The following is a 25,704-nucleotide window of genomic DNA, read 5'->3' on the forward strand; positions in this document are numbered from 1 at the left end:
CTCTCTAAGCGGTTTACAGAGTCAGCATATCGCCCCCAACAACAATCCGGGTCCTCATTTTACCCACCTCGGAAGGATGGAAGGCTGAGTCAACCCTGAGCCGGTGAGATTTGAACAGCCGAACTGCAGAACTGCAGTCAGCTGAAGTAGCTTTGCAGTGCTGCATTTAACCACTGCGCCACCTGTGGGGGGAAAAAGATCCTGTGGGATCTGGGAGCCACAACGAAGGATCCGCTCCTTCCCTTTGCAAAGCCCGAGGGTCTCTGGGCCAGGAAGGCGAGACCGTGGGAGGGATGGGGGACCACTGGAGAAGGCGGCAGAGGGCACACGCCTATGGGGTGCCACGGAGGGAGATTGGGCGGAGGGAGGGATGCTGCCAAGGGGACGGCCGGAGAAGAGGCGGCGTAGCCGACGGCTGCATAACTGGCGATAGCAACGGGGCTTAGAGTTTTATACCGCTTCACAGGGCGTCTTCAGAGCCCCCTCTAAGCGTTTGACAGAGTCGGCTTCTGGCCCCCAACAATCGGGGTCCTCATTTTAACCACCTCGGGAGGCTGAGTCAACCTTGAGCTGTCCAGGACCGAACTGCTGGCAGTGGGCGGAATCAGCCTGCAATGCTGCATTCTGACCACTGGGCGGCCGGGGTTCTTAGAGCAGTGTTTCTCAACCTTGGCAACTTTAAGTCCTGTGGACTTCAACTCCCAGAATCCCCCAGCCAGCAAGAGCTGGCTGGGGGATTCTGGGAGTTGAAGTCCACAGGACTTAAAGTCGCCAAGGTTGAGAAACACTGTCTTAGAGAGAAGAGGGGGCTTTATACTTCCTGCAAAGAGGTCGCCCCGGGGGGGCCATGATTCCCGCCTGCTCTCCCTGGCGAGGCTGACCGGCCATTGGGGGTGTGTGTGTAAATGACCCTTGCCCCGTCCCCCCCTTTGCTGCGTCTGTGTGTGTCCAGAAGGCCTCACTTTCGGCTCCACGGGACGGGCGGGGTCTCCAAACTCCTGGGTGGGTCCCGGGTGCCCTCACCCGACGCAGGGGCCTGGGGTAGGCCGGTCCGTGCCCCTGCGGGCACCTGGTCCTGCAGTCGCCGGAGGGTTTGCAGGAGGGCCTGGCGCTGCCTGGCCTGGCGCCTGGTCATCAGCCCCACCTGGGCCTCCAGCTGGCCCACCTGCGTGTCCTGCTTCTGGCGGGCCTTCTGGTAGGTGAGGAGGAGGGAGCTGCGGGGAGAGAGGGGCGAAGGGGCTGAGAAGGGGGCTCCGGAGGCAGAAGGAGAGGACTTCCCCAGATGTGCTGGCTGAGAGAGATGGGAGTTTTAGTCCAACACATCTGGAGGGCGGATAAGGGACTGTGGAAGGCTGGGACAGCCCAGCGCCCCCTGCTGGTAGACTCTGCTGTCCATGGCGGTTTAATCTCAATGCCACATCTCATCGGTTTATGCAGGAAGCTTCTCAGACCCCCCCCCCACCCAGAGGGTCCAGAGGCCGAGGGGCCACCAGGGAAAAGGGGGGGGAGCCTTTCCCTCACTTACCTATGGGCCTGGAAGAGGTCCTGCATGAGCTCCATCTCCTGTGCCTCATGGGCCCTGTAGTCCTGGCTCTTCTCCTCCAGCTCCACCCAGAGACCCTCCAGACGTTCCTTCAGGGCCCGGATCCTGCAAAGAGCTGGAGGGGGTCAAGGGGAGGGGGAGGAAACCCCCCACCACTGAGAGGGGAGCCCCCCCCCCCGTGGAATCAGCCAACCCTCTGGCTTTCATTGCCAGCCTGCATGCTGGCCCGGAGGGGATGATGGGGGCCATAAGAAGGGACCCTGCTCTCATACAGGGGGGGGGATTTCTTTCCCCCCTCCCCCCAAAAAAGATGGGGGGGGTCAGAGAGCAAAGGCTCACCCCCTGTGGTGAGCCTTCACTCTCGCTTAGCAACTGCAGCAATTCCTTCAATGACCATGGCTCTCTCCCTCTTTTTTGAAATTTTATTTTATTTTCTTATTTTATTATATATTTTAATTTATTATTTTATTATATATTTTAATTTATTATTTTATTATTATTTTATTATTATTTTATTTTATTATTTTTATTTTATTATTTTTATTTTATTATTTTATTATTTTTATTTTATTATTTTATTTTATTATTTTATTTATTTATTTATTTATTTTATTATTTATTTTATTATTTTATTTTATTTTATTATTATTTTATTTTATTTTATTTTATTATTTTATTTTATTATTTTATTTTATTATTTTATTTTATTATTTTATTTTATTTTATTTTATTTTTAAAATTTCTTTGCCACCCGCCCCGCTGCAAAGGGAACCTTACCGAGCCGAAGTCTCCAGAACTCGGAGCCTGAGGGCTTCTGGCTCCCTCCCGGCCAGGCTCCCCTCCGTGTCCTTGGGTGCAGCCGGGGGTCTCCTCCGAGGAAGGCCGTTGGGGGCCCAGGCCTGAGCGTCGGCAGAGGAGAAAACAGCTGAACTCCGTGCTCAGGACGGAAGCATTTGGGGGTGGGCTGTGTGTTAAGTTATGGCTTCTCCTGGGCCAACGAGCCCCCCCCCCTCCAGCCCATCTTGGCTGTGCCCTGCGGGGGGGGGGGGCTGCCCTTGGAAAGGATCCAGGACCTTCAATTGGTTCGAAATGCGGCGGCCTGTATGGTTTGGCCAAGTCTAGATTTGCACCCGGGGCCCCTCTCTGGCGGGAGTCGCATGGCTGCCCATTTGCTTCCGGGCCCAATTCAAGGGGCCGTCAGCCCCCTTTTAGGGAGGTGCCACCTCAGGAGAGCTGTTGGTGGCGCGGTGGTCAGAATGTGGCATTGCAGGCTGATTCTGCCCGCTGCCAGCGGTTTGATCCTAACCGGCTCCAGGTTGACGCAGCCTTCCGTCCTTCCCAGGCGGATGAAATGAGGAGCCGGATTAACGGGGGGCAAGAGACTAACTCAGGGAGTCCTGCCATGCCCTTACGGGCCGCTCCGTGTCCTGGGCCATTGCTATTCTGGGCAGGCGGGTGTCCAGTCTCTTCTGGAAATCCTCCAGGGGGGGATCACCCAACCACATCTGGAGGCAATTGAATTCCTTATTGTTTCTCACGGTCAAGAAAATCCCCCCGCTGGATCTCTCCTTCGCAAGTCCTGTCCCCCCCCAACCCCCTCCCCCATTGCGTCTTGCCCTGCCTGGTGGTGCTTTGGAGAATAGCTTGACAGCCCCCCCCCCCCCCCGGTTTCTCTGTGGCAGCCCCTCAAATATTGGAAGATGCTGGAGAGAAGCAACTTAGAACAGAGGGGAAATTTCCTGATAGTTAGAACCAGTGTTTCTCAACCTTGGCAACTTGAAGATGTCCGGACTTCAACTCCCAGAATTCCCCAGCCAGCGAATGCTGGCTGGGGAATTCTGGGAGTTGAAGTTTTCATTTTTCATTTTTCATTTCCCTTTATTTGTATGCCGCCCTTTTCCATGGGGGGACTCAGGGCGGCTCACAGTTCAAAAAGTGGGGGGGGGGAAGGACAAACAATTTTCCAACATGAAGACAATACAACATATTAAAAAGAAAACACAACAGTCACACAATTCGGGTGGGGTTAGAATCTTAACCCCAGGCCAGCCGGGACAGCCAGATCTTTAAAGCAGCGCGGAAGGACTGGAGGGTGGTGAGGGTCCGAATCTCCACGGGGAGTTCGTTCCAGAGGGTCGGAGCAGCCACCGAGAAGGCTCTCCTCCGGGTAGTTGCCAGTCTACACTGGCTGGATGATGGAATTCGGAGGAGGCCTAATCGATGCGATCGTATCGGTCTAGTGGAGGTAATTGGCAGTAGGCGGTCTCTCAAGTACCCAGGTCCACTACCATGAAGGGCTTTGTAGGTGATAAGTAGCACCTTGAAGCGCACCCGGAGATCGACAGGCAGCCAGTGCAGCTCGCGGAGGATAGGTGTTACGTGGGTGAAGCGAGGTGCACCCACAATCGCTCGCGCGGCCGCATTCTGGACTAGCTGAAGTCGCCGGATGCTCTTCAAGGGCAGCCCCATGTAGAGCACATTGCAGTACTCCAGCCTAGAGGTCACAAGGGCATGAGTGACTGTTGTGAGGGCCTCCCGGTTCAGGTAGGGGCGCAACTGGTGCACCAGGCGAACCTGGGCAAATGCCCCCCTGGTCACAGCCGACAAATGATGTTCGAAGGTCAGCTGTGGGTCCAGGAGGACTCCCAAGTTGCGAACCCTGTCTGAGGGGCGTACAGTTTGACCCCCCAGCCTGAGAGATGGAACACCTGGCCAATTCGCGGGAGGGAAACACAGCAGCCACTCGGTCTTTTCTGGATTGAGCACAAGCTTGTTGACCCCCATCCAGTCTTTAACAGCCTCCAGACCCTGGCTCATCACATCCATTGCTTCGTTGAGTTGGCACGGGGCGGACAGATACAACTGAGTATCGTCCGCATACTGGTGGTACTTTATCCCGTGCCGTCGAATGATCTCACCCAGTGGTTTCATGTAGATGTTGAAAAGAAGGGGGGACAGGACCGAACCCTGTGGCACCCCATGTGTTAGGGGCCTAGGGGTCGATCTCTGCCCTCCGACTAACACCGACTGCGACCTGTCCGAGAGGTAAGCGGGGGGAAAGACCCCCTCCCGTAGAGAGGCGGTAACAACCGCCTGGATCCAGCCTCGTGTCACCTCTCTGCTGTTTACAACCAGCCAGGAGGGGCACGGGTCCAGCACACATGTGGAGGCTCCTACAGCTCTCATCGCCTTGTCCACATCCTCAGTCCGGACATCTTCAAGTTGCCAAGGTTGAGAAACACTGGTTAGAACAATGAATCAGTGGAACTCCTTGCCTCCAGAAGTTGTGAATGCCCCAATACTGGAAGTCTTTAAGAAGATGTGAAGGGCAGCCTTCCAGCATCCCCGGAGGAGGGAGGGTCCTGGGAGGGGGGAGGTCTGGGCTGGGGAGGAAGGCTTTTACCCCAGAGTCTTCCTCCTCACTGCTGCTGCCGCCGCTGCTTTCTGGGGAGGGGTCCGGCTGTCCCCGGAGGTCTCGCTGCTCCCCCTGGAGGGTCTGGATCACCAGTAGGCAGGCGGCCTCCTGGGCGGGGAGCGTGTGGGCCCAGAGCGCCAGGCCCTGCTTGGCCTTGGCGGTGAGGTGCACCCTGGTGCCCAGGTCAGCCAAGGCCTCCTGAGGTGGGGCAGAAGGAGACGGGGGGGAGAGGAAGAGAAAGGTTAGGGTTAGACGGGGGGGGGCAGCTCGCATTTTGGGGGTGCAGAAGAGGGGAGTTCTCCTGCTTGAGGAGGGGGCTGGTCTAGAAGACCTCCAAGGTCCCTTCCAGATTCTATTCTATTCTATTCTACTCACAAGGCAACTGAATAGGTATGATATAGGATTTCTTGCCTGAGGAGGGGGCTGGTCTAGAAGACCTCCAAGGTCCCTTCCAGATTCTATTCTATTCTGCATTCTATTCTATTCTATTCTATTCTATTCTACTCAAAAGGCAACTGAATAGGTATGATATAGGATTTCTTGCCTGAGGAGGGGGCTGGAGTAGAAGACCTCTAAGGTCCCTTCCAAATCTCCTCTCCTCTCCTATTCCTCTTCCTTTCCTCTCCCTCTCTTCTTCTCTTCTCTTCTCTTCTCAGGGCCCATCATTTGGTATTTGGTATTTATTATACATTTATAGGCCGCCCTTTTCCCTGAGGGGACTCAGGGCGGCTTACAATAAAAGGGGAAAGGGAGTGTAGGACAAATACAAAAAGAAGTGTGAACGAGAATGAATTAAACAGTAAAACACAACATTCACTCGACATTCGGGAGGGGCGAAAGTAAAAACTTATCCCCAGGCCTGACGGGCTAGCCAGATCTTGAGGGCTGTGCGGAAGGCCTGGACGGTGGTGAGGGTGCGGATCTCCACGGGGAGATTGTTCCATAGCGTCGGAGCTGCAACTGAGAAGGCTCTCCTCCGCGTAGTCGCCAGTCGGCACTGACTGGCGGATGGAATACGGAGGAGGCCAGCTCTATGCGATCTGATGGGACGCAGGGAGGTAATTGGCAGAAGGCGGTCTCTCAAATAGCCAGATCCACTACCATGGAGCGCTTTATGGGTGGTGAGTAGGACCTTGAAGTGCACCCGGAGATCGACAGGTAGCCAGCGCAGCTCACGGAGGATCACTCGCGCGGCCGCATTCTGGACTAGCTGAAGTTTCCGGGTGCTCTTCAAGGGCAGCCCCATGTAGAGCACGTTGCAGTATTCCAGCCTAGAGATCACAAGGGCTCGAGTGACTGTTGTGAGGGCCTCCCGGTTCAGGTAGGGCCGCAACTGGCGCACCAGGCGAACCTGGGCAAATGCCCCCCTGGTCACAGCTGAAAGATGGTGGTCGAAACTCAGCTGTGGGTCCAGGAGGACTCCCAAGTTGCGGACCCTATCTGAGGGGTATAAATTTTGTCCCCCCAGCCTGAGTGATGGTACGTTGGTCAAATTTTTGGGAGGAAAACACAACAGCCACTCGGTCTTGTCTGGGTTGAGTATCAGCTTGTTTGCTCTCATCCAGTCTTTAACGGCCTCAAGACCCCGGTTCATCACGTCCACCGCTTCATTGAGTTGGCACGGGGCGGACAGATACAACTGTGTATCGTCCGCATATTGGTGGTATTTTATCCCGTGCCTCCGAATGATCTCACCCAGCGGTTTCATGTATATGTTAAATAGTAGGGGGGATAAGACCGAACCCTGCGGCACCCCATGTGTTAGGGGCCTCATGGTCGATCTCTGCCCTCCGACTAACACCGACTGCGACCTGTCCGAGAGGTAGGAGGAGAACCACTGCAAAACAGTGCCGCCCACCCCTATCTCCCGCAGTCGTCGCAGAAGGATACCATGGTCGATGGTATCGAAAGCCGCTGAGAGGTCGAGGAGAACTAGGATGGAAGCGCGGCCTCCATCCCTAGCTCTCCAGAGATCATCGGTCAATGCGACCAAAGCGGTTTCTGTGCTGTAACCGGGCCTGAAGCCAGACTGGAAGGGATCTAGATAGTTAGCTTCCTCCAAGGTACGCTGAAGCTGGAGGGCCACCACCTTCTCAACAACCTTCCCCACAAAGGGGAGGTTGGAGACTGGACGGTAGTTATTAAGGACAGCTGGATCCAAGGACGGTTTCTTCAGGAGGGGCCTCACCACCGCTGTCTTAAGCGCGGTGGGGAAGTGCCCCTCCCGAAGAGAGGCGGTAACAACCGCCTGGATCCAGCCTCGTGTCACCTCTCTGCTGTTGGCAGTCAGCCAAGAGGGACACGGGTCCAGTATACAGGTGGAGGCACTCACAGCTCGCATAGCCTTGTCCACATCCCCAGAGGCAACTTCCTGAAACTCAACCCAGAGATGGTTTGCCAAGTCTTCCCCTTGTGTCTCGGCTGGATCTGCTGGAGTGGAGTCCAGGTTCGATCGAAACCGGGCAACTTTGTCCGCCAAGAACTGGACATACTCCTCAGCCTTACCCTGTAAGGGGTCCCCCGTCTCCCTCATCCCCAGTGACCAAACCCCTTCGGATCAAGATCAGCCCTACTTGGGGGCGGGGGGGGGAATCAGGGGGCAGCCTGGGTCCCTTCAAAGAATCAAATGGTTTTCTGGACCCATCACCCCAACGGGGAGCAGAATTTCCATGGCTAAGCCAGCAGTTGTTAAGGGAGCCATGTCAATTTTATGACCTCTTTTTTGTCCAGGGTCGTTAAGTGAATCACTGCAGCTGTTCAAGTAAATGCATGGTTATTAACCGAATCCAGCTTCCCCCGTGGTCAGAAGCCGGTCAGAAGCTGGATGGGGAGGTTGCAAATGGTGACCACGTGATCCCAGGACGCTGCAACCAGCATAAGTACAGGCGGTCCTCAACTTACGCCGGTTCACTTAGTTTGACCGTTTGAAGTTACAACAGCACTGGAAAAAAAAAATAGACTCGGGACCCTTGTCCACACTTAAGGACCGTTGCAGCTTACTGCCCCTGTGATGGACTTAAGAACTGCAATGATTCGTTTAACAACGGTGGCAAGGAAAACAGGGCAAAACTCACTTAACACGTTTCTCACTTGGCCCATGGAAGGGAGAAGGATGGGAAAACGCCCGTCTTTGGCTGGCTGGCGGGAGCCCTCTGCCCTGCAACCTTTCGCTCTTGCTCAGGAACCCAGCCCCCCCCCCCCAAAGACGGTGCCCCCCCGCCCCTCCCTTGGGGGCTCACCCGGGTGCTGTGTAACTCCCGCAGCAGCTGGCCCTTCTCCATCCGGGGTGGGGTGACCGAGCCGGGAAGCGCCTCCTGCACGGCCCTCCGGCCCTCCGCCACCTTGGCCGCAATGCCCGCGCTGAGCCTGGCGGCCACGGTGGCCAGTCCCAGGGGCGGAGGGTGGCTGGGCAGCTTCAGGGACCTCTGCTGGGCCCGCAGGTGCCGGATGAGTCCCTGCAGCCTCCGCTTGGCTTCTGCCCCCTCGGAGCCCGTCAGTCGCAGGGAGCTGAAAGGAAAGGGACCTTTCAGGCCGGAGGACTCCAACTCCCAGAATCCCCCAGGCAGCTCTGCCTCAGGCCCAGCCGTTGTAGGGGGAGAAAGCCCCCCCCCCACTCTTAAGGCTAACTGGGTTCCCCCAGTTAGTTTTGGATGCCTCTCTGGGTCTTCCTCCCGCCCACCCCCTCCCCTCCCTTCTGGGAATCCCCTGCTGACGGCCTCCCGGCCCTCCCGGCCCCTCAATACCTCCCCGGGACCCCCTCTGGGTCGCAGCGGCTGCTGTCGACGGCGGTGCTGCAGGCTTGCAAAATCCAGAGGGCTTTTTTCTCCAGCGCAGAGTTTGGGTCCTCGGAGGCCCCTACCAGGAAATGCCAGAGAGGGAGACGTCATGGACTCCTAGGGCTGGGGGACGCCTCAGAGGCCATCTAGTCCAGCCCCTGCGCGAGGCAAGAGTTTTACACCCTCCTGGTCAAGAACCCTCAACCCCAGGAGGGAAAGTCTTCTTCTGTCCACCGATGCTCCCATCACCCCACAGACCCAAGCGGCACGAAAGGACCGGAGGAGGAGAACCAGAAGGGCCCCTGGAGGTCTTCGGGTCCAACTAGGCCAAGGGGGTCAAACTCGATTTCAGGGAGGGTCCTCATCAGGGTCGTGCCTGACCTTTGGGGGGTGGGGTGGGCTCACCTCACTCATGCCTGTGGGACCCCGAGCACTCCACCAGTGGAAATGGACTCACAAGCTCCGTTTCCAGCTGCAATGGCCGCCTGCAGCCCTCTGCCAGTGGAAACGGAGCTGGGCAGTGCCAGCCGTGAAGCTCCCTTTTCATCGGCAGGGGCACTGCGGGCTGGTCCTTGGCTGTTTCCAGAGGCCCCCTGCGGGCCACACATAAGCAGGATCCGGCCCCCGGGCCTTGAGTTTGGCATTAGGAGCAACTAGGGGACTGGAGGCTCAAACATCCGACGGAGAGTTGCAGGAACTGGGCTAGTCCAGGGAAGAGAAGGGCCAGGGGAGACGGGAGAGCAGCCTTCCGATATTTGAGAGAGGGGCTGCCCCAGAGAGGAGAAAAGGGCCAAGCTATTTCCGGGACTGCCACCTGTCAGAAATGCTGTAGGCTCTCCTGCTTGGGCAGGGGGTTGGAGTAGATGACCTTCAAGGTTCCCTTCCAGCTTTGTTGTTCTGTTAACCCTCCTGCTCAACCAGGAAACCTATACTATCTATGACAAATGGCTGCCCAGCCTCTTTGTAAAAACCTCCAGTGCTGGAGCACCCACATTTTCTCGAAGCAAGGAGTTCCACTGATTAATTGTCCTCACTGTCAGGAAATTCCTCCTCCGTTCTAAGTTGCTTCTCTCCTTGATTAGTTTCCACCCATTGCTTCTTGTTCTGCCCTCAGGTGCTTTGGAGAATAGCTTGACCCCCTCCTCTCTGGGGCGACCCCTGAGATATTGGAAGGCTGCTATCGTGTCTCCCCTGGTCCTTCTTTTCATTAAACTAGACATACCCAGTTCCTTCAACCGTTCTTCATATGTTTTAGTCTCCAGTCCCTTAAATCCTCTTTCTTGCTCTTCTCTGCACTCTTTCTAGAGTCTCCACATCTTTTCTACATCGTGGAGACCAAACCTTCAGTGGGTCCCAGCATGCCCTGCCCCAAAGTCTCCCCCTCCTCCCCTTTCTCAGTTTTTGGGGCTGGGGGAGGAAGAGGCCAGCTGTGTCTATGGAGGGGGGAGAGGGGAGAGAGATGGGCAGCCAATTCCAGGTGTCTCACCTGCCTGAGGTGCCTCTGCTCCCATTTCTGGGCTCGGCTTCTGCTCCGCGGCCGTCAGTGCCAAGAGGGTCTCGTAGGCCTCCAGGCAGCGTCCACTGGGGGGGGGGGTGTCAAGAGGGGAGGGGGGGAGACAGGGGCCACACCAGCGCTCAGACCCAGAGACCCACCAGAGACGGCCTCCTGGATGGTGCCCCTCCCAGCAAAGACCGAGTCCGACCGGATGAAGGGAAGGTGCTGCTCTTCCCTCCTAGCAGCCTTGCGAGGGAGGCCAGTCTCAGTTTACGTCCCCCCCCAGTCTTGCCTGCCCACCTCCAGCCCCCCCAATTCAGCCCACGTTGTGCAGATAAGAATTTCTCTCTGCAACTCAGCTAAAGCAGATGCCCCTTGTAGCCAGGGGGGCTAAGACCCCTTCCTCCCCCCCAGGACCCCTTCTTCCATCGTATTCTTTATTTATTATAGCCCCCCCCAAAAAAGAGACATAATGGGACGGAAGGACGGAGACAGATTCCCAGGCAGCTCAGGGGTCCCGTTGGAATACAGGCAGTTCCCGAATTATGCCCATCTGTTGTGCCCGTCATTAAGCGGGTGCTCACCTGATGTGCAGGGCCAGGGCCAGACCCGTCTGCTGGGACTCCTGGCATCCGAGCAGCAGGCTGAGCTGCTCCGCGTCCGTCTTGGACTCCTGCAGGGCCCCAGAGAGCCCCCGGTTCAGCCCCCGCAGCCCCTCCAGGCGCCTACGGGGAGGGGGGAGGGCAGAGGGTCCCAGTCAGGGCAGGGCCGCTACTACAGCTTGTAACCCAGGTGTACCTAAGGGGGCGGCTGCTCCACCCGGGGCAGGGAGTCCCTGCAAGGGGGGGGGGAGGGTGGGCCTCCACTCCTCAGAGAGCCCCCTCCCCAAGGAAAGTCCCAGCGGGTGCTCTCAGGGGGCGAGGGAGAACTGACAGAAGGGCGGGGGGCCTCCAAGACCCTTGCTGGATCCTTTGGTCCACAGGTCATCCCCCAAATTAGGCCCGGGGGGGGGGGTTGTCATGGGGCACCGTTACAACCCCCTCTGTGGGACGAATCGGTCAAGGATCCCTTGCTGAGAGCCTTACAGAAATTGGGGGTGGGGGCTTGAACCCTGTGCATGCTGAGAGATCCTCCCATTTCGGCTGCACCCCCCCCCCAAGAGCTTCTCATGGCCGAGCGGGGGGGGGGGCATCAGGGACCCTACCTGTGGAGCTGCTCCAGGCTGTTCTGGATCTCTGTGGGGGGCCAGGCTGGAAGGGAGGGGGCAGGCTGGAAGCTGGTAGCCCCCCAGGGAGGGTGGGGGCCATTCTGGGCAGCCCCTGAGGGGGGGTCCTGCAAGGCAGGGGGCATATCAAAAATACAGCAAATCTCCCCCCTCCCCAGGGTTGGAGCTTAGCTTCCTTTGGCTGAAGGCTCTTCTTCTCCCCCCTCCCCTCTGACCTGGGGCTGAAACCCCCCCCCCCCATCCGGCCCTGGAGACGCCTCCTCTGCAGCACCTGGGCTCCTTCCCCTGGGGGGCCGGGGGCTTCTCCAGCGCAGGTCTCCACCCTGGACAGGCTCTCCTGTAGCTCCTGCACCTGGATGGAGAGGGGGGGGGGCGAGGGGGGTCAGGCAAAGAGAGAAAGCCCCCCCCCCCAAAAGAAAATTTCTCACAGGCCTCCAAAGATGGAAGGAGCAGGAGGAGGAACTGAGGAATTGGTAGATGGGGCCTGGGGCTCTCCGAGGGGCTGCTGCTGCCCCTAATTTCTGACCCTTCCACGCTGGGGAGGGGGCTTCTCAGTTGCTGCCTCCTTTCCTGGCGTGAGATTCCCCCCCTCAACTTGGAAATGTGATTGACAGCTTTCAGCAAAACTTCGAGCTTTGGTGGGTTTCCTTCCTTCCTTCCTTTTTTCCTTCCTCATCCTTCCCTCCCTCCCTCCTCTCTCTCTCTCCCTGCTCTTTCTTTCTTTCTTTCTTTCTTTCTTTCTTTCTTTCTTTCTTTCTTTCTTTCTTTCTTTTTCTTCTTTTTCTTTCTTTCTCTTCCTTCCCTCTACCTCCCTCCCTGCTCTTTTCTTTCTTTCTCTTTCTTTCTTTCTTTCTTTCGTTCTTTCTTTCTTTCTTTTTCTTTTTCTTTTTCTCTTCCTTCCTCTTTCCTCCCTTCCTCTACCTCCCTCCCTGCTCTCTCTCTCTCTCTTTCTCTTCCTTCCCTCCCCCCTTCCTCCCCTCTTCCCTTTTTTCCTTCCTTCCCTCCTCCCGATCCCCAGGCTAAACCAGGCGCCCCCATCCCATAACCCCCAGCAGAGCCCCCAAGGCCCCCCTGCCTGGGAAAGGTCCTGGCAAGGCTACCAGGCTCAGGGCCCTCAGGACCTCTGGCTCCCCCTGCTGGATCTGGTGGGCAGCAGCAGCTGAAAGTGGGCCCCACACTCTTCCCCCCCCCCCCGCCCCATCCTCCGGGTGCCCCGGAAGCCCATTCGCCAAGGGGGCAAAGCTTTGTCCTGCACCAGCCGTGGGAAGAGGGAGAAGAGAAGAGGCTGGGGGGCCCACTTTACTGCCCAGGAGGGCAAACAGCAAAGGAGGCTCCCCTGGATTGGCATCACCATCATCATCATGTGGGCAGGGGGAGAAGGTCCAGATGGGAACTGGGGGGGGGGAGGCGGGGGTGCCCGACAGAAGTGGAGGGCTGGAAGGGACCCTCTCGGCTTCCCTCGACCTCCCCCCCCCCCACTGCCCCTGATCTGAGCCTCTGGCAAGGGGGCCGGGCGGTTCTTCACCCGGCTGCACAGCGGGACCCCCACCCCGCCCCCCATTACCTTCCTCTGGAGCCTGTGGCGTTCCTGCTGGTGGGCGGCCACGGAGGCCTCGGACCGGCTGAGCAGCTCCTGCTGGGCCTCCAGCTGGGCTCGCAGGGCGGCGTTCCTCTCCTTGTAGAGGGCGGCCATCCTCTCGCAGGGGGGCTCCTCAGCCTCCTGGGGGGAGCACCCGGAGCCCTCCCTCTGGAGCCCCTCCAGGCCGGCTCCCAGGCCCTGCCAGGAGAAGACCAACCAGGAGGCCCATTGGCAACCAGCTGGCTTTGGCAGAACTCCCCCCCCCCAGAGCCCCTCCGTTGAGGGGAGGCGCCCCTGGCCCCCACCCTATAGCCCCCCCTCCCAATGGCGAAAGGCAGTCAGGGGCAGCCAGGTGGGGCCTCGGGGGAAACATTCAATTTTGCTCCCTCTTTAAAGGAACCTTTCGGTTCGACTCCTTTATTTCTGTTAAAAATTCTGTTAAAATTTTCTAATTTTGACATAAATTAGATGGAAATTGTTAAAAAGCAGGCGAGGAGACACACTTCCTGGCTCCTTACTCCCTGGCTGGAAATACAGAATACCAGAGTTGGGGGGGGCACCCTGGAGGTCCTCTAGACCAACCCGCTGCTTAAACAGGAGACCCCAGACCGTTTCAGACCAGGGTCTTCTTGAAAACCTCGAGGGATGGATCCCCCCGTTCAGGTGTCTGTATGGGGTGGGGGGGTGTTCAGCCGCTCGCCCCCACCCCTCCCACCCCCCTGCACACCTGGGCCAGCTGGGCTTCCTCGCTGGGAAGGGGCTTCCGGTAGGAGAGGAGGAGGTTCTCCAGGGAGGAAAGAGCCTTGTGGACATCCAGGAAGAGGTCAGCCGTCCCTGGGAGAGAAAGAGGCCAGGCCAGGCCAGGGGTCAAGCCCTGGAGGCCAGGTGGAGAGGACACCGAAAGAGGGATGGGACAGAAGACCCACTCCTCACATTGGGCTGCAGAGGGAATTCTCTCCTCCTGGGAACCCCTTTGGAAGGAAAGGCAGGGAGGGGACCAATCTGGGGGTTGGACTAGCAGACCTCCGGGGACCCTTCGAGCCCTGTGGTTCTGCGGTCTCTCCGAAGGAGTCGGGGGCCTTGTGCCGAGCTCCTTCTGAAAAGAGGCCGGCCGGCAGAGGAAGGAAACCGTCACCCAGCCTTTTCTTCCTGGCTCCCGATTCCTAACCCGGCAAAATCCGAGCCCCCCTCTTGGGGGTCTTACCTTGTTCTGGGCCGGCTGGAGGCGGGGGAGAGGGGCTCCTGGCAGGCCTGGCTAAGAGGGACGGGCATCGGGGGAGGCTGGTGGTGGACTCGGAGCCCAAATCAGAAAAGTAGTCCTCCTCCTCCTCCTCTTCCTCCCTATAGCGAGAAGGAGGTGGGGTGAAGGAGTTGATCCCCACTGGGGGGGGAGGGGGGGGAAGAGGAGGGCCACCTGGGCTCCAGACTCGGCTCCTGGAGACCCCACATCCTCCCCAACCCTGGAGATGCCTTTGGAGTTCAGATTTACGGCATGCAGAATGAGGGCAGGTAGCCCTCACCTTACGACCTTCTGTTTAGCGACCGTCTGAATCCTAGCAGCCCTGAAAAAGTGACTCATGGCGGCTTTTCCCACCTGATCCAAAGTCGGGCGCTGGGCAATTGGCACGTGTGCTGGTGACGGTGGCAGCCAATGGGGGAAGCCGTTTAATGACCGAATGATTCGCTTAAGACAGTGTTTCTCAACCTTGGCCACTTGAAGATGTCCGGACTTCAACTCCCAGAATTCCCCAGCCAGCATTCGCTGGCTGGGGAATTCTGGGAGTTGAAGTCCGGACATCTTCAAGTGGCCAAGGTTGAGAAACACTGTCTTAAGGGGCTGAGAGGGCGAGGACCCCTTGCCCACCCACAGCAGGGGAAGAAGCTCTCCCAGATCTTCCCACTTCTTGGGTGGGGGGAGTGGGGCTGTCTGAACCCCCCCCCCAGAGGACGTCCGGCCCACCAGGGGATTCCTGGGCCCAAAAGGAAGGGGAACGGTGGGGAGGGGGGAGGGAGGCACGGACCTGGCCCTGTCCTGTTCCAGCCGCTCCATCTTCCCCTGCAGCTGGACGATGGTCATCAGCAGGCGGGTGATGCTCTCCTCATAGTGCAGGGCGGCCTCCTCGCTGGGCTCCTCCTGGCCGGGGGCCCCCAGCTCCCCCTGCAGCCCACAAGAGAAGGGGAGGGGGCATCAGCCGCGCGTGTTTGTGTGTGCGCGTGAGTCTTAAGTCCCATTTTTCTCATGAGAGCGTGGCCCCTTTAAGATCTGTGCGCTTCGTCTCCCAGAATTCAGGGGATTCTGGGAATTGAAGTCCACCCATTTTGAAGCTGTCAAAAGCCGAGGGATGATGATGGATTAAACAGCCGAATCGCCTGCAAGGCATCTCGGGGGCCCCGGAAAGGCCCCCAGAAGGGAGCCCAAGGGGCCACTGTGCCAGAGCTGGTCTCGGACTCCTGGGTCCATTTTGGCCGAGGGGTGCTGACCCACCGTGCAGGAGGCAGGAAGTCCGCAGTTGCTTTCCCCCAATTAAACACCGGAAGGCAGAAATTTGTGTGTGTGTGTGTGTGTGTATCCTTTGTCCCTCCAGAAAACCTGCCACTCCCGGTTTCCAGGCTGGGGATGCCAGGGGGGCAGCCTCCGTCCAGGGACCCCCTCGCAAGCCCAGGGCAGCTTCGCCAGGGAAGGAAGCCAGGAATGTTGCAGCTGGAAGGACCTCTCATTGCTACGCTCCTGGTTGATTGCCAGGGCCCCTCAGAGATCAACTAGTCCACCCCCAGCGGCCCCCAAAGCAGGAGATTGGAGTGGCTCACGTGAGAAAGGGGTGCTGTTCCGGGGAGTCTGTTCATTCCCGATGGGAGAGTCAGAAACCTCAGACTGGAGATTTTTCCTGTGGGGAGACACACACACGCCCTCCAAATCCCCCCCTACCTCTTCCATGCTTCCTCTTTCTGCCTTCTCCCCCTGGAGCAACCTGGTTCTTGGCCTCGTCCTGGCCCCGATGGAGGGCGGCAGGCTTTTCCTGTTGATTCGCAGCCTTCCTGGCTTCCTTACACGTTTCCTGCCCTCCCAGAGAGGAAGAGGCCGGGCCCCGGTTGAGCCTCGCCTCGATTCCTGGCCAAAAAAAACCCCACCATATTTATAACTGCGCCACACAAACCGGGACAGAAAACAACTCAGTTTTGTTGGGAAATTAAGACTTTTGTGGGTCGTAAAGTCTGCGCTGTGGCCTTGGGGAGGTTAGGCGCCCTACAAGGGACAGGAGGGTCTCACACAAGGACGATGCGTTTTGCTTCATGGCACATCTCAAGGCGGACTTTCTCAACCTGGCGCGGTCAGGCCTGCAGCCATCTTTTAATGTGGACCTTTGGCCTGCCACACTTTCTATTATTCTGCTATGCCTTTTTCTATGGTGGGAAGATGGGATGGTACGGAGTGAGATGATAGGTAGCCATAACAACATCCTTTCTAGAAAGCCAAGGTCATCCTTTGGCTCTGCACCTCTGCACCTGACCGGAACTGGAAGTGCCAGCATGGCAGTGGGAGATGGGACCATAGGATGGACTTGTGGGTGTGGGGGGCAAGATCTTGAACTTTCAACTGGGGGTGGGGAAAACCAGAAAGCTTTCAGATTCGGGTTTTCCCAGATGTGCCAACATGACTCTCTTCATAAATTGAAACTTAGAGCAATACTTTGCCTTGGACTCTGATTTACTTTTGGATGCTATTTGGAACCCTGACTCTTGCAGCTGAAGGTCTGGGGGATTCTGGGAATGACTGAAACTTCAACTTTCTTTTTTTTGGGGTGGGGGGACCTGTAAGCTTTCAGATTTGGGTTAATGTCAGGGTTCCAAGTAACACGCCCAACGAAAGAAGACTTTGAAGTTCCTCAAAGTTGCAATTTATTAGAGATGCCATCTTGGCACATCTGGGAAACCCCAAATCTGAAAGCTTCCCGGTTCCCCCCACCCAAATGAAAGTCCAAGTCCCTTCCCCTGCACCCAGGTGTCCGTCCGGTGGTCCGATCAGGCAACCTCAAAAACAGGAGATGCCTCCCAGTCACCCCATCACAGCTGCAGGGCCAGTTGACCTTGACCTCCTGAGAAAGAATGTTGTTATGGCTACATATCACCCACGCTCTGCGTAATCCCCCCCTCCCCATTTCCCCACAGTAGAAAATGTGCCAGGCCTGAAGTCCCAGAGACGGCTTCCAGGTCTGACAGGCTGTGGGATTCTGGGATCCTGGGAGTAGAAGTCAGCAGAGCCTCCAGCCACCAAAGTTAAGAAACTTTGTGGTTACTTGAAATCCCTGCAGCAAGTTTGAAGTAGGTGGAAATCCTAACAGGATGGAGCTCCCAAGCACCGGCTTAATTGCGTTATTATCCGTTGCAGCTTCTAGGGTTGGGCTAATTGAATGCAACAAAAGGAAAGAGGAATATTTAGGGAAAGAAAGGGGAGGGAGGGTGGGAAGGAAGGAAGGAAGGAAAAAGGAAGAAAAGGAAGAAAAAGGAAAGAAGAAAAAGAGGAAAAGGAGGAAGAAAAAAGTAAAGAAGAAAAAGGAAAGAAAAAGAAAGAAAATGGAAATAGAAAAAAGGGTGAAAGGAAAGTGAAAAAGAATGAGAGAAGGAAGGAAGGAAGGAAGAAAAGGAAAGAAAAAGGATACAAGGAAAAAGAAAGAACAGGAATAGCATAGAAAATAGAATAGGGAAAATATAGAGTAGAATAGAGCTGGAAGGGAGAAGATCTCCAAGGAAAGAAAGAAGGAGAAAGAAATTAGAAAGAAAGAAAGAGAAAGAAAGAAAGAAAGAAAGAAAGAAAGAAAGAAAGAAAACACGCAAAGGTCTGGAGTTGGGGGGTCTCCAAACTTTCCAGGAACCGGGGGGGGGCCCGTCTTTCAATGCAATGATTTCTAGGGTTCAGGGGGGGGGGAAGAAGGGGAAACTGCCTGCTGGGGAATTCTGGGAGTTGAAGTCCGGCCTCTTAAAGGAGCCGAGGCCGAGAAACGGGGCTCCAAATCCAAGCCAGAAGCGGGTTTGGCGGAGAAAGAAGCGGGGGAAACTCCGGGGCGCTGCAAGGGAAGTCCACCCCACCACCCCAGCAGCCCCTCCCTAAGGGGGGGGGAGGAGACTCCAGCGCCTTCCAGCCGCCGCTCGCCCACAAACTACAAGTCCCGGCAGCCCTTGCGAGGGCGGCTGTTTTTCCTTCCCCCCCCCCCGCCGCCTTCCGTCCCTCCGGTGTCTCCGGGTGTTGCAGATCCAGGTGGGGGAGGCTGCAAAGGGGCGGCGGGGGCTCCCTCGGCTTTGCAACCGGCGCTCCCTGCCTTTGCAACCGGGCGCCCGCGTGCGCGGGGGGGGAGAAGGGGTGCTGGGCGGGGCGGGGGCGGCTGTGGGAGTGGGGTGGGGGGTCCAGGAGCTCCTTCCAAGCAGTGGGGGGCGCTGCTGCGAGAGGGGAGGGGGCTTGTACTTGCAAAGAGGGGTGGGGGCTTGTACTTGCAAAGAGGGGAGGGGGCTTGTACTTGCAAAGAGGGGAGGGGGCTTGTACTTGCAAAGAGGGGAGGGGGCTTGTACTTGCAAAGAGGGGAGGGGGCTTGTACTTGCAAAGAGGGGAGGGGGCTTGTACTGAACCCGGGTTCCCCTTTTGCAGAAGGCTCGCCGGACCCGTCTCGCTTCGCCAGGAAGGGGGGGGTCTGTCCAGGAGGCCCCCAAAGGAGGTTGCAGGAGCCCCCTCCCCAGCCCCCCCGCCCCGAAGGTTGCCCCATCGCCCCTTCCTCTAGAACCGCAGATCAAATTATAGGGGAGGAGTTGAATTAAAAGACAAATTGAAAGGTAAATGGAAGATAAAAATAGATTAAAAATGATGTAACTGATGACACAAAGGTTGTACCCGGATGACACACTGTAAGATTAATGATGTAAAAGTGGTTATGGATAAATAAAATGAAAACTTTTCATAAAAGGAAAGAAACAGGGTAGGGCTTTCTCAACCTTGGCCACTTGAAGATGTCCGGACTTCAACTCCCAGAATTCCCCAGCCAGCGAATGCTGGCTGGGGGATTCTGGGAGTTGAAGTCCGGACATCTTCAAGTGGCCAAGGTTGAGAAACACTGGTGTAGGGTCTTTTGCTTGGGGTGGGGTGGGGGGTGGACTAGATGACCTGCAAGGTCCCTTCCAACTCTGCTCAGCTGTATGGAGTTCCGCCTGTTCAAAATCTCTGGAGTTTGGCCTCTTTGCTTGTCTCCCCCCCAAAGGCAGGAGGGCCAGACTCCCACCAGCTCACCCAGCCATCCTGGACTCCCCCCCGGACTGTGGGGCCTGGATGGACACCTCGGAGGCCAACAGCACCACGGAGGAGGAAGAGGAGAAAATGGCGGCCGAGCAGCGTCCCAGGACCCGCTCCAACCCAGAGGGGGCCGAGGACCGGACCCTCAGCATGCAGGCCAGCGTGGGGAGCCGAAGCGAAGGGGAGGGGGAGGCGGCCAGCACCACCACCACCACCACCCTGCCCCCCAGTGCTGCCGTCCAAGCCCCCAACGGCAAGACCTGGCTGGCCCCGACCCCTCCCTCCGAGTTCCAGGTCCGGACGCCGCGGGTGAACTGCCCAGAGAAAGTGGTGAGTGGGGACAGCGGCACCCGGACCCCCCCTCCAACCCCCCCACCCCTCCCGCTTCTATCCTCCCTTCCGTTTTTTCCCTTTCTCTGCACCCGCCTCCCCTTACCCAGGTCTCCGATTGGCAGGAGATTCCTCCATTGGGTGCTTCCCTCCTTCGGCCCATTAAAGCAGCCGCCTCCTCAGGACGTCTCAGCACGGCAGCACAGTTCCTCTCTGTCTGTCTGTCTGTCCGTCTGTGGGTTTGTGTGTGCCGGCACATGCACTGCAGTTGCCAGGACTGCCGGCAGACGTTCAGGCCTTTGAAACGGAGAGATTGTCCCAAGGACACGGCTGCTTTAATGGGGCCGCAGGAAGGAGCCTTTGCTCAGGGGAAAAAGAGGCCCCGTGGAGACCCTCCGGCAAACGCTTCTTCTGCGCGGGGTCCTTGCGGCTCTCTGAGCCGGGTTGCTTCCTTGCAGACCCTCCCCTCACCAGGCTAAGTGATGAATGGATGAATGCTCCCTTGTATCCCTGACGGTTAAAATGCCTAGTGGTCAGAGCAGTGTTTCCCAGCAGTGTGGCAACCCGAAAGGAGTGGGTGGGGGGTGGGGGGGTTTGGGTTTCAGCCTCCCAGAATCCCCCAGCCACGCATCTATTTTTTTTTAATACATATTTTTTATTTCCACTTTCATAACATACAATCACATGTATACTATTTCATAGCCAGTATCCTATTGCATTAAGTAGTAATTACATCAGTTCCTCTTGTCATCAACGCCCAGAAAGATAAAAACCCATTATTGGCTCTTCTGCTCTCCATTCATCTCTTTCTTCTACCTCTCTCCTCCCTCCTTTCTTCCCTCCATCATCCTTTCCTACTCTACTTCCCCTTCCTTTCTCCTTCTCCTCTCTCTTCATTCCACTCCTCCTTATCCTCCTTATCCTCCTCATCTTCCCCCCTTACCCTCTCTTCCTATCCCTCTCTTCCCATCTTTCTCTCTACCTTCCACTCCTCCTTATCCTCCTCATCTTCCCCCCTTCCCCTCTCTCCTATCCCTCTCTTCCCATCTTTCTTCTCTCCTCTGTTTCCCACTCTTCCTCTCATTGGTGTATTTCCGCTTCTGAGCAAACTCCATTCTATGTTGATGGCATTTATGCTTCCATATCAATATACTTAACATATCTTAGTTTAAAAAATAATAATAAGAGAAGACAGTATACATGTGCAATCGTATTACTTTAAAATCTAACACCCCTCGTCAAGCCTCTCTCCCTCCCTCTCTCGCTGGCTGGGGGATTCTGGGAGTTGAAGTCCACAGGACTTAAAGTCGCCAAGTTGGAGAAACACTGATTTATAATGAGATGGAACGACAGGTAAAGAATCCACCTGTTTTCTCTGGCGCACCGCATGACGTTTAACCCCACCTGAATCAAAGGAAAGAGGGAAAATAGAAGGAAGAAAAAAGAACGTTTAAAAGACCCGAATAGATCGACGGAGAGGAGGGAGAGGCAGGAATGGCATCCGTCTTCCACTTCCTTCCTTCCTTCCTTCTCTCTCCCAGATCATCTGCTTGGATCTCTCGGAGGAAATGTCCCACCCGAGACTGGAGTCGTTCAATGGGTGAGTGGAGATCCCTCCCTTGTCCAGAGGGATCTCTTTTTTTTGGAGGGGGGGGTGCTGGCTTCCTGGGGTCCAGAAGATCCTCCTTGGGGGAGACGGAGTGCCGGTGATGGGGGGGAGAAACCAGGATTCCAGCCTTCTGGTTCTCACTGTGGCTGTCCCGCCTTCAGGCCGGAGGGGGCGTCTCAGCCTCTTCCTGGGCCTTGCAGTCAAGATTCTAGTCCTCTTGGCTGAGCGGAAAGGAATCCTAGTGAGGTGGGCCTTGTCTCCTCTGGAGCCGGCTGCTTTCTTAGGTCTCTGGAGGGGGGAAGGAGGCCGGTGGCATCCCTGCAGGGCCTCGGCCTGTGTTTGCCCCCGCGGTGCCTCATGGGCCTCCTCTTCCTCTCCTCCCGCTGGCAGGCTGAAGACCAACGCCCTCAACATCTGCCAGAAGATGATCGAGATGTTTGTCCGCACCAAGCACAAGATCGACAAGAGCCACGAGTTTGCGCTGGTGGTGGTGAACAACGACGTCACTTGGGTGGGTGTGTCTCCCTTGCCCCCCCCCCCCCATACAGACACTGTCAGGGTCCCGACTGAGAGACCCACAGCAAAAATGAAGCCCCCAAGGCAGGTCGATTCCTCCGACGAATAGCTCTGTGGGGGTATATTGTGTTGGCACAGATCGGGTGAAAACCTTTGTCACTTTTGCCAAACAATAGCAATAGCAGTTAGACTTATATTCCGCTTCATAGGGCTTTCAGCCCTCTCTAAGCGGTTTACAGAGTCAGCATATCGCCCCCAACAACAATCCGGGTCCTCATTTCACCCACCTCGGAAGGATGGAAGGCTGAGTCAACCTTGAGCCGGTGAGATTTGAACCGCTGAACTGCAGATAGCAGTCAGCTGAAGTGGCCTGCAGTACTGCACCCTAACCACTACGCCACCTCGGCTCCCAATCAGTCACACGGTCCAATTACAGCTCCTGCCTGGTTGCCTGGAGACATCACCCCGCCTTTCTCTGCCCTTGGTTCCCAAGAGAAAGTCTTTTGTTTTGACTACAAAATCCCAGCTATCCCCAATCCCCGCCCTCCCTGTCCCTCAGCTCCAAGGTAGCAACACCGAAGCTGGCTTTGGTCGGGAGTTACGACACAACTCCTCGGGGGTATGTGATGAACCAAATGTGCCCCCCCCCCACCGTCACGTGATGGCATTTTATTGGCATTTTGTTTTCCGCGCCTGACGAACTCTGGATTCATTAAACTACTTTCGCATAACGGTGGTGATTCATTTAACAACCACGGTAAAACAAAGTGGAGTGCAGTCATGGGGTGACTTGCTTAGCGGCCAACGCACTTGTGAGTGTAATTCCAGGCTCGTTCAGGATGCCTGCGATCCTCCCCCCCCCTCTTCCTCTTCCTCTCCACAGCTTTCCGGCTTCACCTCTGAGCCCCGGGAGGTTTGCAGCTGCTTGTACGACCTGAAGACCATCCTCTGCAAGTCCTTCAGTATCCTTCCCAAAACGGGGGCATCCACTGGCAGGAGAAGGGAGGGGGGGACTTTGACCTCTGCTAGGGATCCCCCCCCCAAATGAAGGGAAATGTCCTGATCCGATTTGGAGGGAGAGACGGTGAGAAAAGCCGGGCTCTGGGTCCAATCCGCCTGGTCTGGGACTCCCACATCCTGCCTGGCTGGGGGGGGGGGGGGTCCCTTGTGGGCAGAATTCGGATCTGGCCCAGCAGGAGCCATGGAAGTTCTTCGGAGCCTCCTTTGCAGCTGGAAAATGGACTTCGAGCCAGTTCTCTGGAGGGCAGAGCTTGAATCAAGAGCAGAGCTGGAAGGGACCTTGGAGGTCTTCTAGTCCAGCCCCCTGCAAGGGTGGAGAAAGGAGGGGCTCCAGGCAGGCCCCCACCCTTGCTGGGATTGTAGAGTTGGTGCCTCGATTTCCAACCCTTTTAGTGACCGTTCGAACTTACAAGCGCACTGAAAAATGACCTTTTTTCCACACTTACGACCGTCACTGCATACCATGGTCAAATCTTGGCAACCAACTTGCACTTACAACCCTTGCAGGGTCTCAGGAGGTGTGTGTGTGTGTGTGTGTGTCACACAATCCTCTTTTTGTGACCTCCAGGCAAGCAAGAGCTGCTACTAACTCAACACCGGGCAGGAAAGGTCGTACAAAATGGGGCAAAACTCTTCCTTAACAGCTGCCTCGCTTAGCAACTGTAGTTGTAGGTCGAGGACTGTCCGCTGGGGGTGGTCCTAGTGGGGGATCCTGGCATTGGGGAGGCATGTGGAGAAGGTCTCCCACCTTGGCTGGCTGGGGAATTCTGGGAGTTGAAGTCCACAAGGCTTAAAGTCGCCATGGCTGGAGACCCCCTTGTCCTAAATCCAGGCGTTGACCTTAACGTTTGCTGACCAGATCTGGATGGCCTTTTCAACCTGATGTGAGTCTCTCACCTTCGTTCCCCTGGGCTTGGTTGTCCCTTCCGGGGTCCTGGGCAGCAGCCCTGGGGGTGTGGGTCTCCAAATGGGGGGAAGGGTCCCTAGCAGCCCTCCCCTTGAAGCTCCAGCTCTGCCCGAGACCCCAAATTACCTGCCTTTCAAAGACTCCCAAGGCAGGAGAAGGAAGCCCCTCAGAATCCAGGTGGTTTCACGCTAGGCTGGTCCTCACGGCCGTCCTCGTCCTGTGGCCATGCCGGCCGGGAGGGTTGGGGCGCTGGGTCCTCCCGGCTGTGCCCACCCCCCTCCCGCCTCCTCTCGTCCTCTCGGCAGACAGCAGAAGACGGAGCTCCCGGTGATGGAGAACATCCAGACCATCCCGCCGCCTTACGTGGTCAGGACCATCTTGGTCTACAGCCGCCCCGCTTGCCAGCCGCCCGTGGTGATGACCGAGCAGATGAAGGTGCCCGCTGTCTTGATCTCACAAAAGGGTGCCTCCTCCTGGAGGGGGAGGGGAGACACACGGGGTTTTTGGTGGCCCCCCGAGTCTCGTGGGGAACAAGGATGCCAGCAAACCCAGAAGGCCGTAGAGCGGGGAGGGAGGGGGGAGGCCCGAGGTCCTCTCCCCCTCCTGACTGCCTCTCCTGCCCCACAGAAAATGCTCCAGTGCCCTTATTTCTTCTTCGACGTGCTCTACATCCACAACGGCATTGAGGAGAAGGAGGAGGAAGTCACCTGGAAGGTAAATCCATCCCTGGGGACTCTGACCTCTCACCCAAGGGACCCTTTGGACCAGGGATCTCCCACCTTGGCCATTTGGAGACTGGCGGACTTCAACTCCCAGCATTCCCCAGGCAGCAAACCCCGCCCCTCCCATGAGCCATAGAGTTATATTGAAAGATTGACCCACTTTCTTTAAAGGGGGCAGTGTAGTCCTTTATTCCTCCCTTCTTCTGCTTCCCTTCTTTCTTTCATCTTTCTTTTTCTTTCATTGATTCATTCTCCTTCCTTTAATTTTCTTTCTCTCTCCTTATTTATTTTCCTTCCTTCCCTTTTCTTTTTTTCTTTCTCTTTCCTTTATTTTCCTTCCTTCCCTTTCTCTCCCACCCTTCCTTCCTTCCTTCCCCACAAGTGTTAAAGTGGCCAAAGGTTAGAGGTGCCCCTGGAAGGCAAGGAAGGGGGCCCTTTTGAGCAGCGTGATCCAAGCTTCCAGTCCTGGAGGAGGTCAGGAGCCCTTTCTGACACTCGTTGGCACCGGGAGCAAATCCCGCCGGGCCTCCTCCTCCTCACGGTCACGTATCCCCCCCCCCCTCGCAGGAGACCTTTGCCGCCTTCAGCAACCTGGACGCCAAGGGCACCAACTACAAGTACGAGGTCTCCCTGAGCGGCCCAGCTGTGGAGCTGCACAACTGCATGGCGAAACTCCTGGCCCACCCGCTGCAGCGGCCCTTCCAGACCCACGCCTCCTACGGCATGCTGGAAGAGGAGGAGGAGGAGGAGGAGGGGGCCCCCGAGATGGAGGCCGTGGTCTGAGCCTCCCCGCCGGCTGGGAGGAAGCAGGGAGGCCCCCTGCCACCCTCAGCGGGCGAGGGGGCTGTGAGGAAGACCCCTGCGAGACCCCCCTCGGGGGAATTTCCACAGGTGGCTGGGACCCCCTGCTCCCCCCCCCCAGGAGGACGAAAGAAGGCCCCCTGGAGGGGGGGCTGCTTCCCGGGGGAATGAAAAGCCGGGGTGAGGGGGTTTGTTTCAGGGTCGGTTGGTTAAAAAATGTGATCTACTTTTCCTGCGAGTCAGATCTCGAATCTTCCACAGCTGGACTCCAGTAAAGTTTGGCAAAATCTTCTTTGGCTTTTGGTCTTTGGCTTCTCCAGAGGTGCCTCTGGCTTCACCCGGGGACCCCCAACTCCCTTGCAGGAGGAGCTCCCTAACTTAGGAACTCTTGTTTGACTCTTCTGAGCTACGATGGTGCTGCAAAAAACGCCCGGTCCTCACACTTACGGCCGTTGCTCCCCCCCCACGGTCACATGAGTGCAGTTTGCATGC

At 56.8% G+C, this 25,704-nt stretch overlaps 2 protein-coding genes across 3 annotated transcripts; one reads left to right on the forward strand and one right to left on the reverse strand.

Moving 5' to 3' along the window:
- Window positions 1-758: 758 nt before the first annotated feature.
- On the reverse strand, window positions 759-16,045 carry USHBP1 (USH1 protein network component harmonin binding protein 1). The gene is made up of 15 exons (XM_032238371.1): window positions 15,960-16,045; window positions 15,055-15,191; window positions 14,238-14,374; window positions 13,761-13,867; window positions 13,019-13,231; window positions 11,726-11,806; window positions 11,434-11,561; window positions 10,814-10,954; window positions 10,221-10,315; window positions 8,702-8,813; window positions 8,198-8,465; window positions 4,947-5,156; window positions 2,321-2,442; window positions 1,526-1,648; window positions 759-1,214 (listed from the first exon to the last, which is right to left on the reverse strand). Exons 1-15 carry the CDS (start codon window positions 15,966-15,968, stop codon window positions 959-961), a joined length of 2,139 nt encoding a protein of 712 aa, XP_032094262.1. The 5' UTR covers window positions 15,969-16,045; the 3' UTR covers window positions 759-958.
- A 2,137-nt stretch (window positions 16,046-18,182) lies between these two features.
- Window positions 18,183-25,503, forward strand: LOC116523275 (BRISC and BRCA1-A complex member 1-like). Of its 2 annotated transcripts, XM_032238373.1 has the most exons (10): window positions 18,183-18,287; window positions 18,672-18,853; window positions 19,276-19,637; window positions 21,179-21,237; window positions 21,637-21,757; window positions 22,646-22,724; window positions 23,642-23,666; window positions 23,995-24,124; window positions 24,317-24,403; window positions 24,979-25,503. In XM_032238373.1, exons 3-10 carry the CDS (start codon window positions 19,344-19,346, stop codon window positions 25,192-25,194), a joined length of 1,011 nt encoding a protein of 336 aa, XP_032094264.1. In that variant the 5' UTR covers window positions 18,183-18,287; window positions 18,672-18,853; window positions 19,276-19,343; the 3' UTR covers window positions 25,195-25,503. The 2 variants fall into 2 exon arrangements, with proteins under 2 accessions (XP_032094264.1, XP_032094265.1); XM_032238374.1 differs by lacking the exon at window positions 18,672-18,853 and having other exon boundaries at window positions 18,189-18,287.
- Window positions 25,504-25,704: the final 201 nt, after the last annotated feature.

This window comes from Thamnophis elegans, unplaced genomic scaffold (assembly GCF_009769535.1).
Source record: "Thamnophis elegans isolate rThaEle1 unplaced genomic scaffold, rThaEle1.pri scaffold_135_arrow_ctg1, whole genome shotgun sequence".
Lineage (NCBI taxonomy): Eukaryota > Metazoa > Chordata > Lepidosauria > Squamata > Colubridae > Thamnophis > Thamnophis elegans.

Coding starts and splice junctions, on each gene's coding strand:
- USHBP1 (XM_032238371.1), bottom strand. Junction 11,562..11,725: donor CCCCAGGGGAAGGAGCCCAG/GTGCTGCAGAGG, acceptor CCTGCCTTGCAG/GACCCCCCCTCAGGGGCTGC. Junction 10,955..11,433: donor AGCCTGGAGCAGCTCCACAG/GTAGGGTCCCTG, acceptor CCCTCCCCGTAG/GCGCCTGGAGGGGCTGCGGG.
- LOC116523275 (XM_032238373.1), top strand. CDS start 19,344: ATGGACACCTCGGAGGCCAACAGCACCACGGAGGAGGAAGAGGAGAAA. Junction 24,125..24,316: donor TGATGACCGAGCAGATGAAG/GTGCCCGCTGTC, acceptor CCTGCCCCACAG/AAAATGCTCCAGTGCCCTTA. Junction 24,404..24,978: donor AGGAGGAAGTCACCTGGAAG/GTAAATCCATCC, acceptor CCCCCCTCGCAG/GAGACCTTTGCCGCCTTCAG.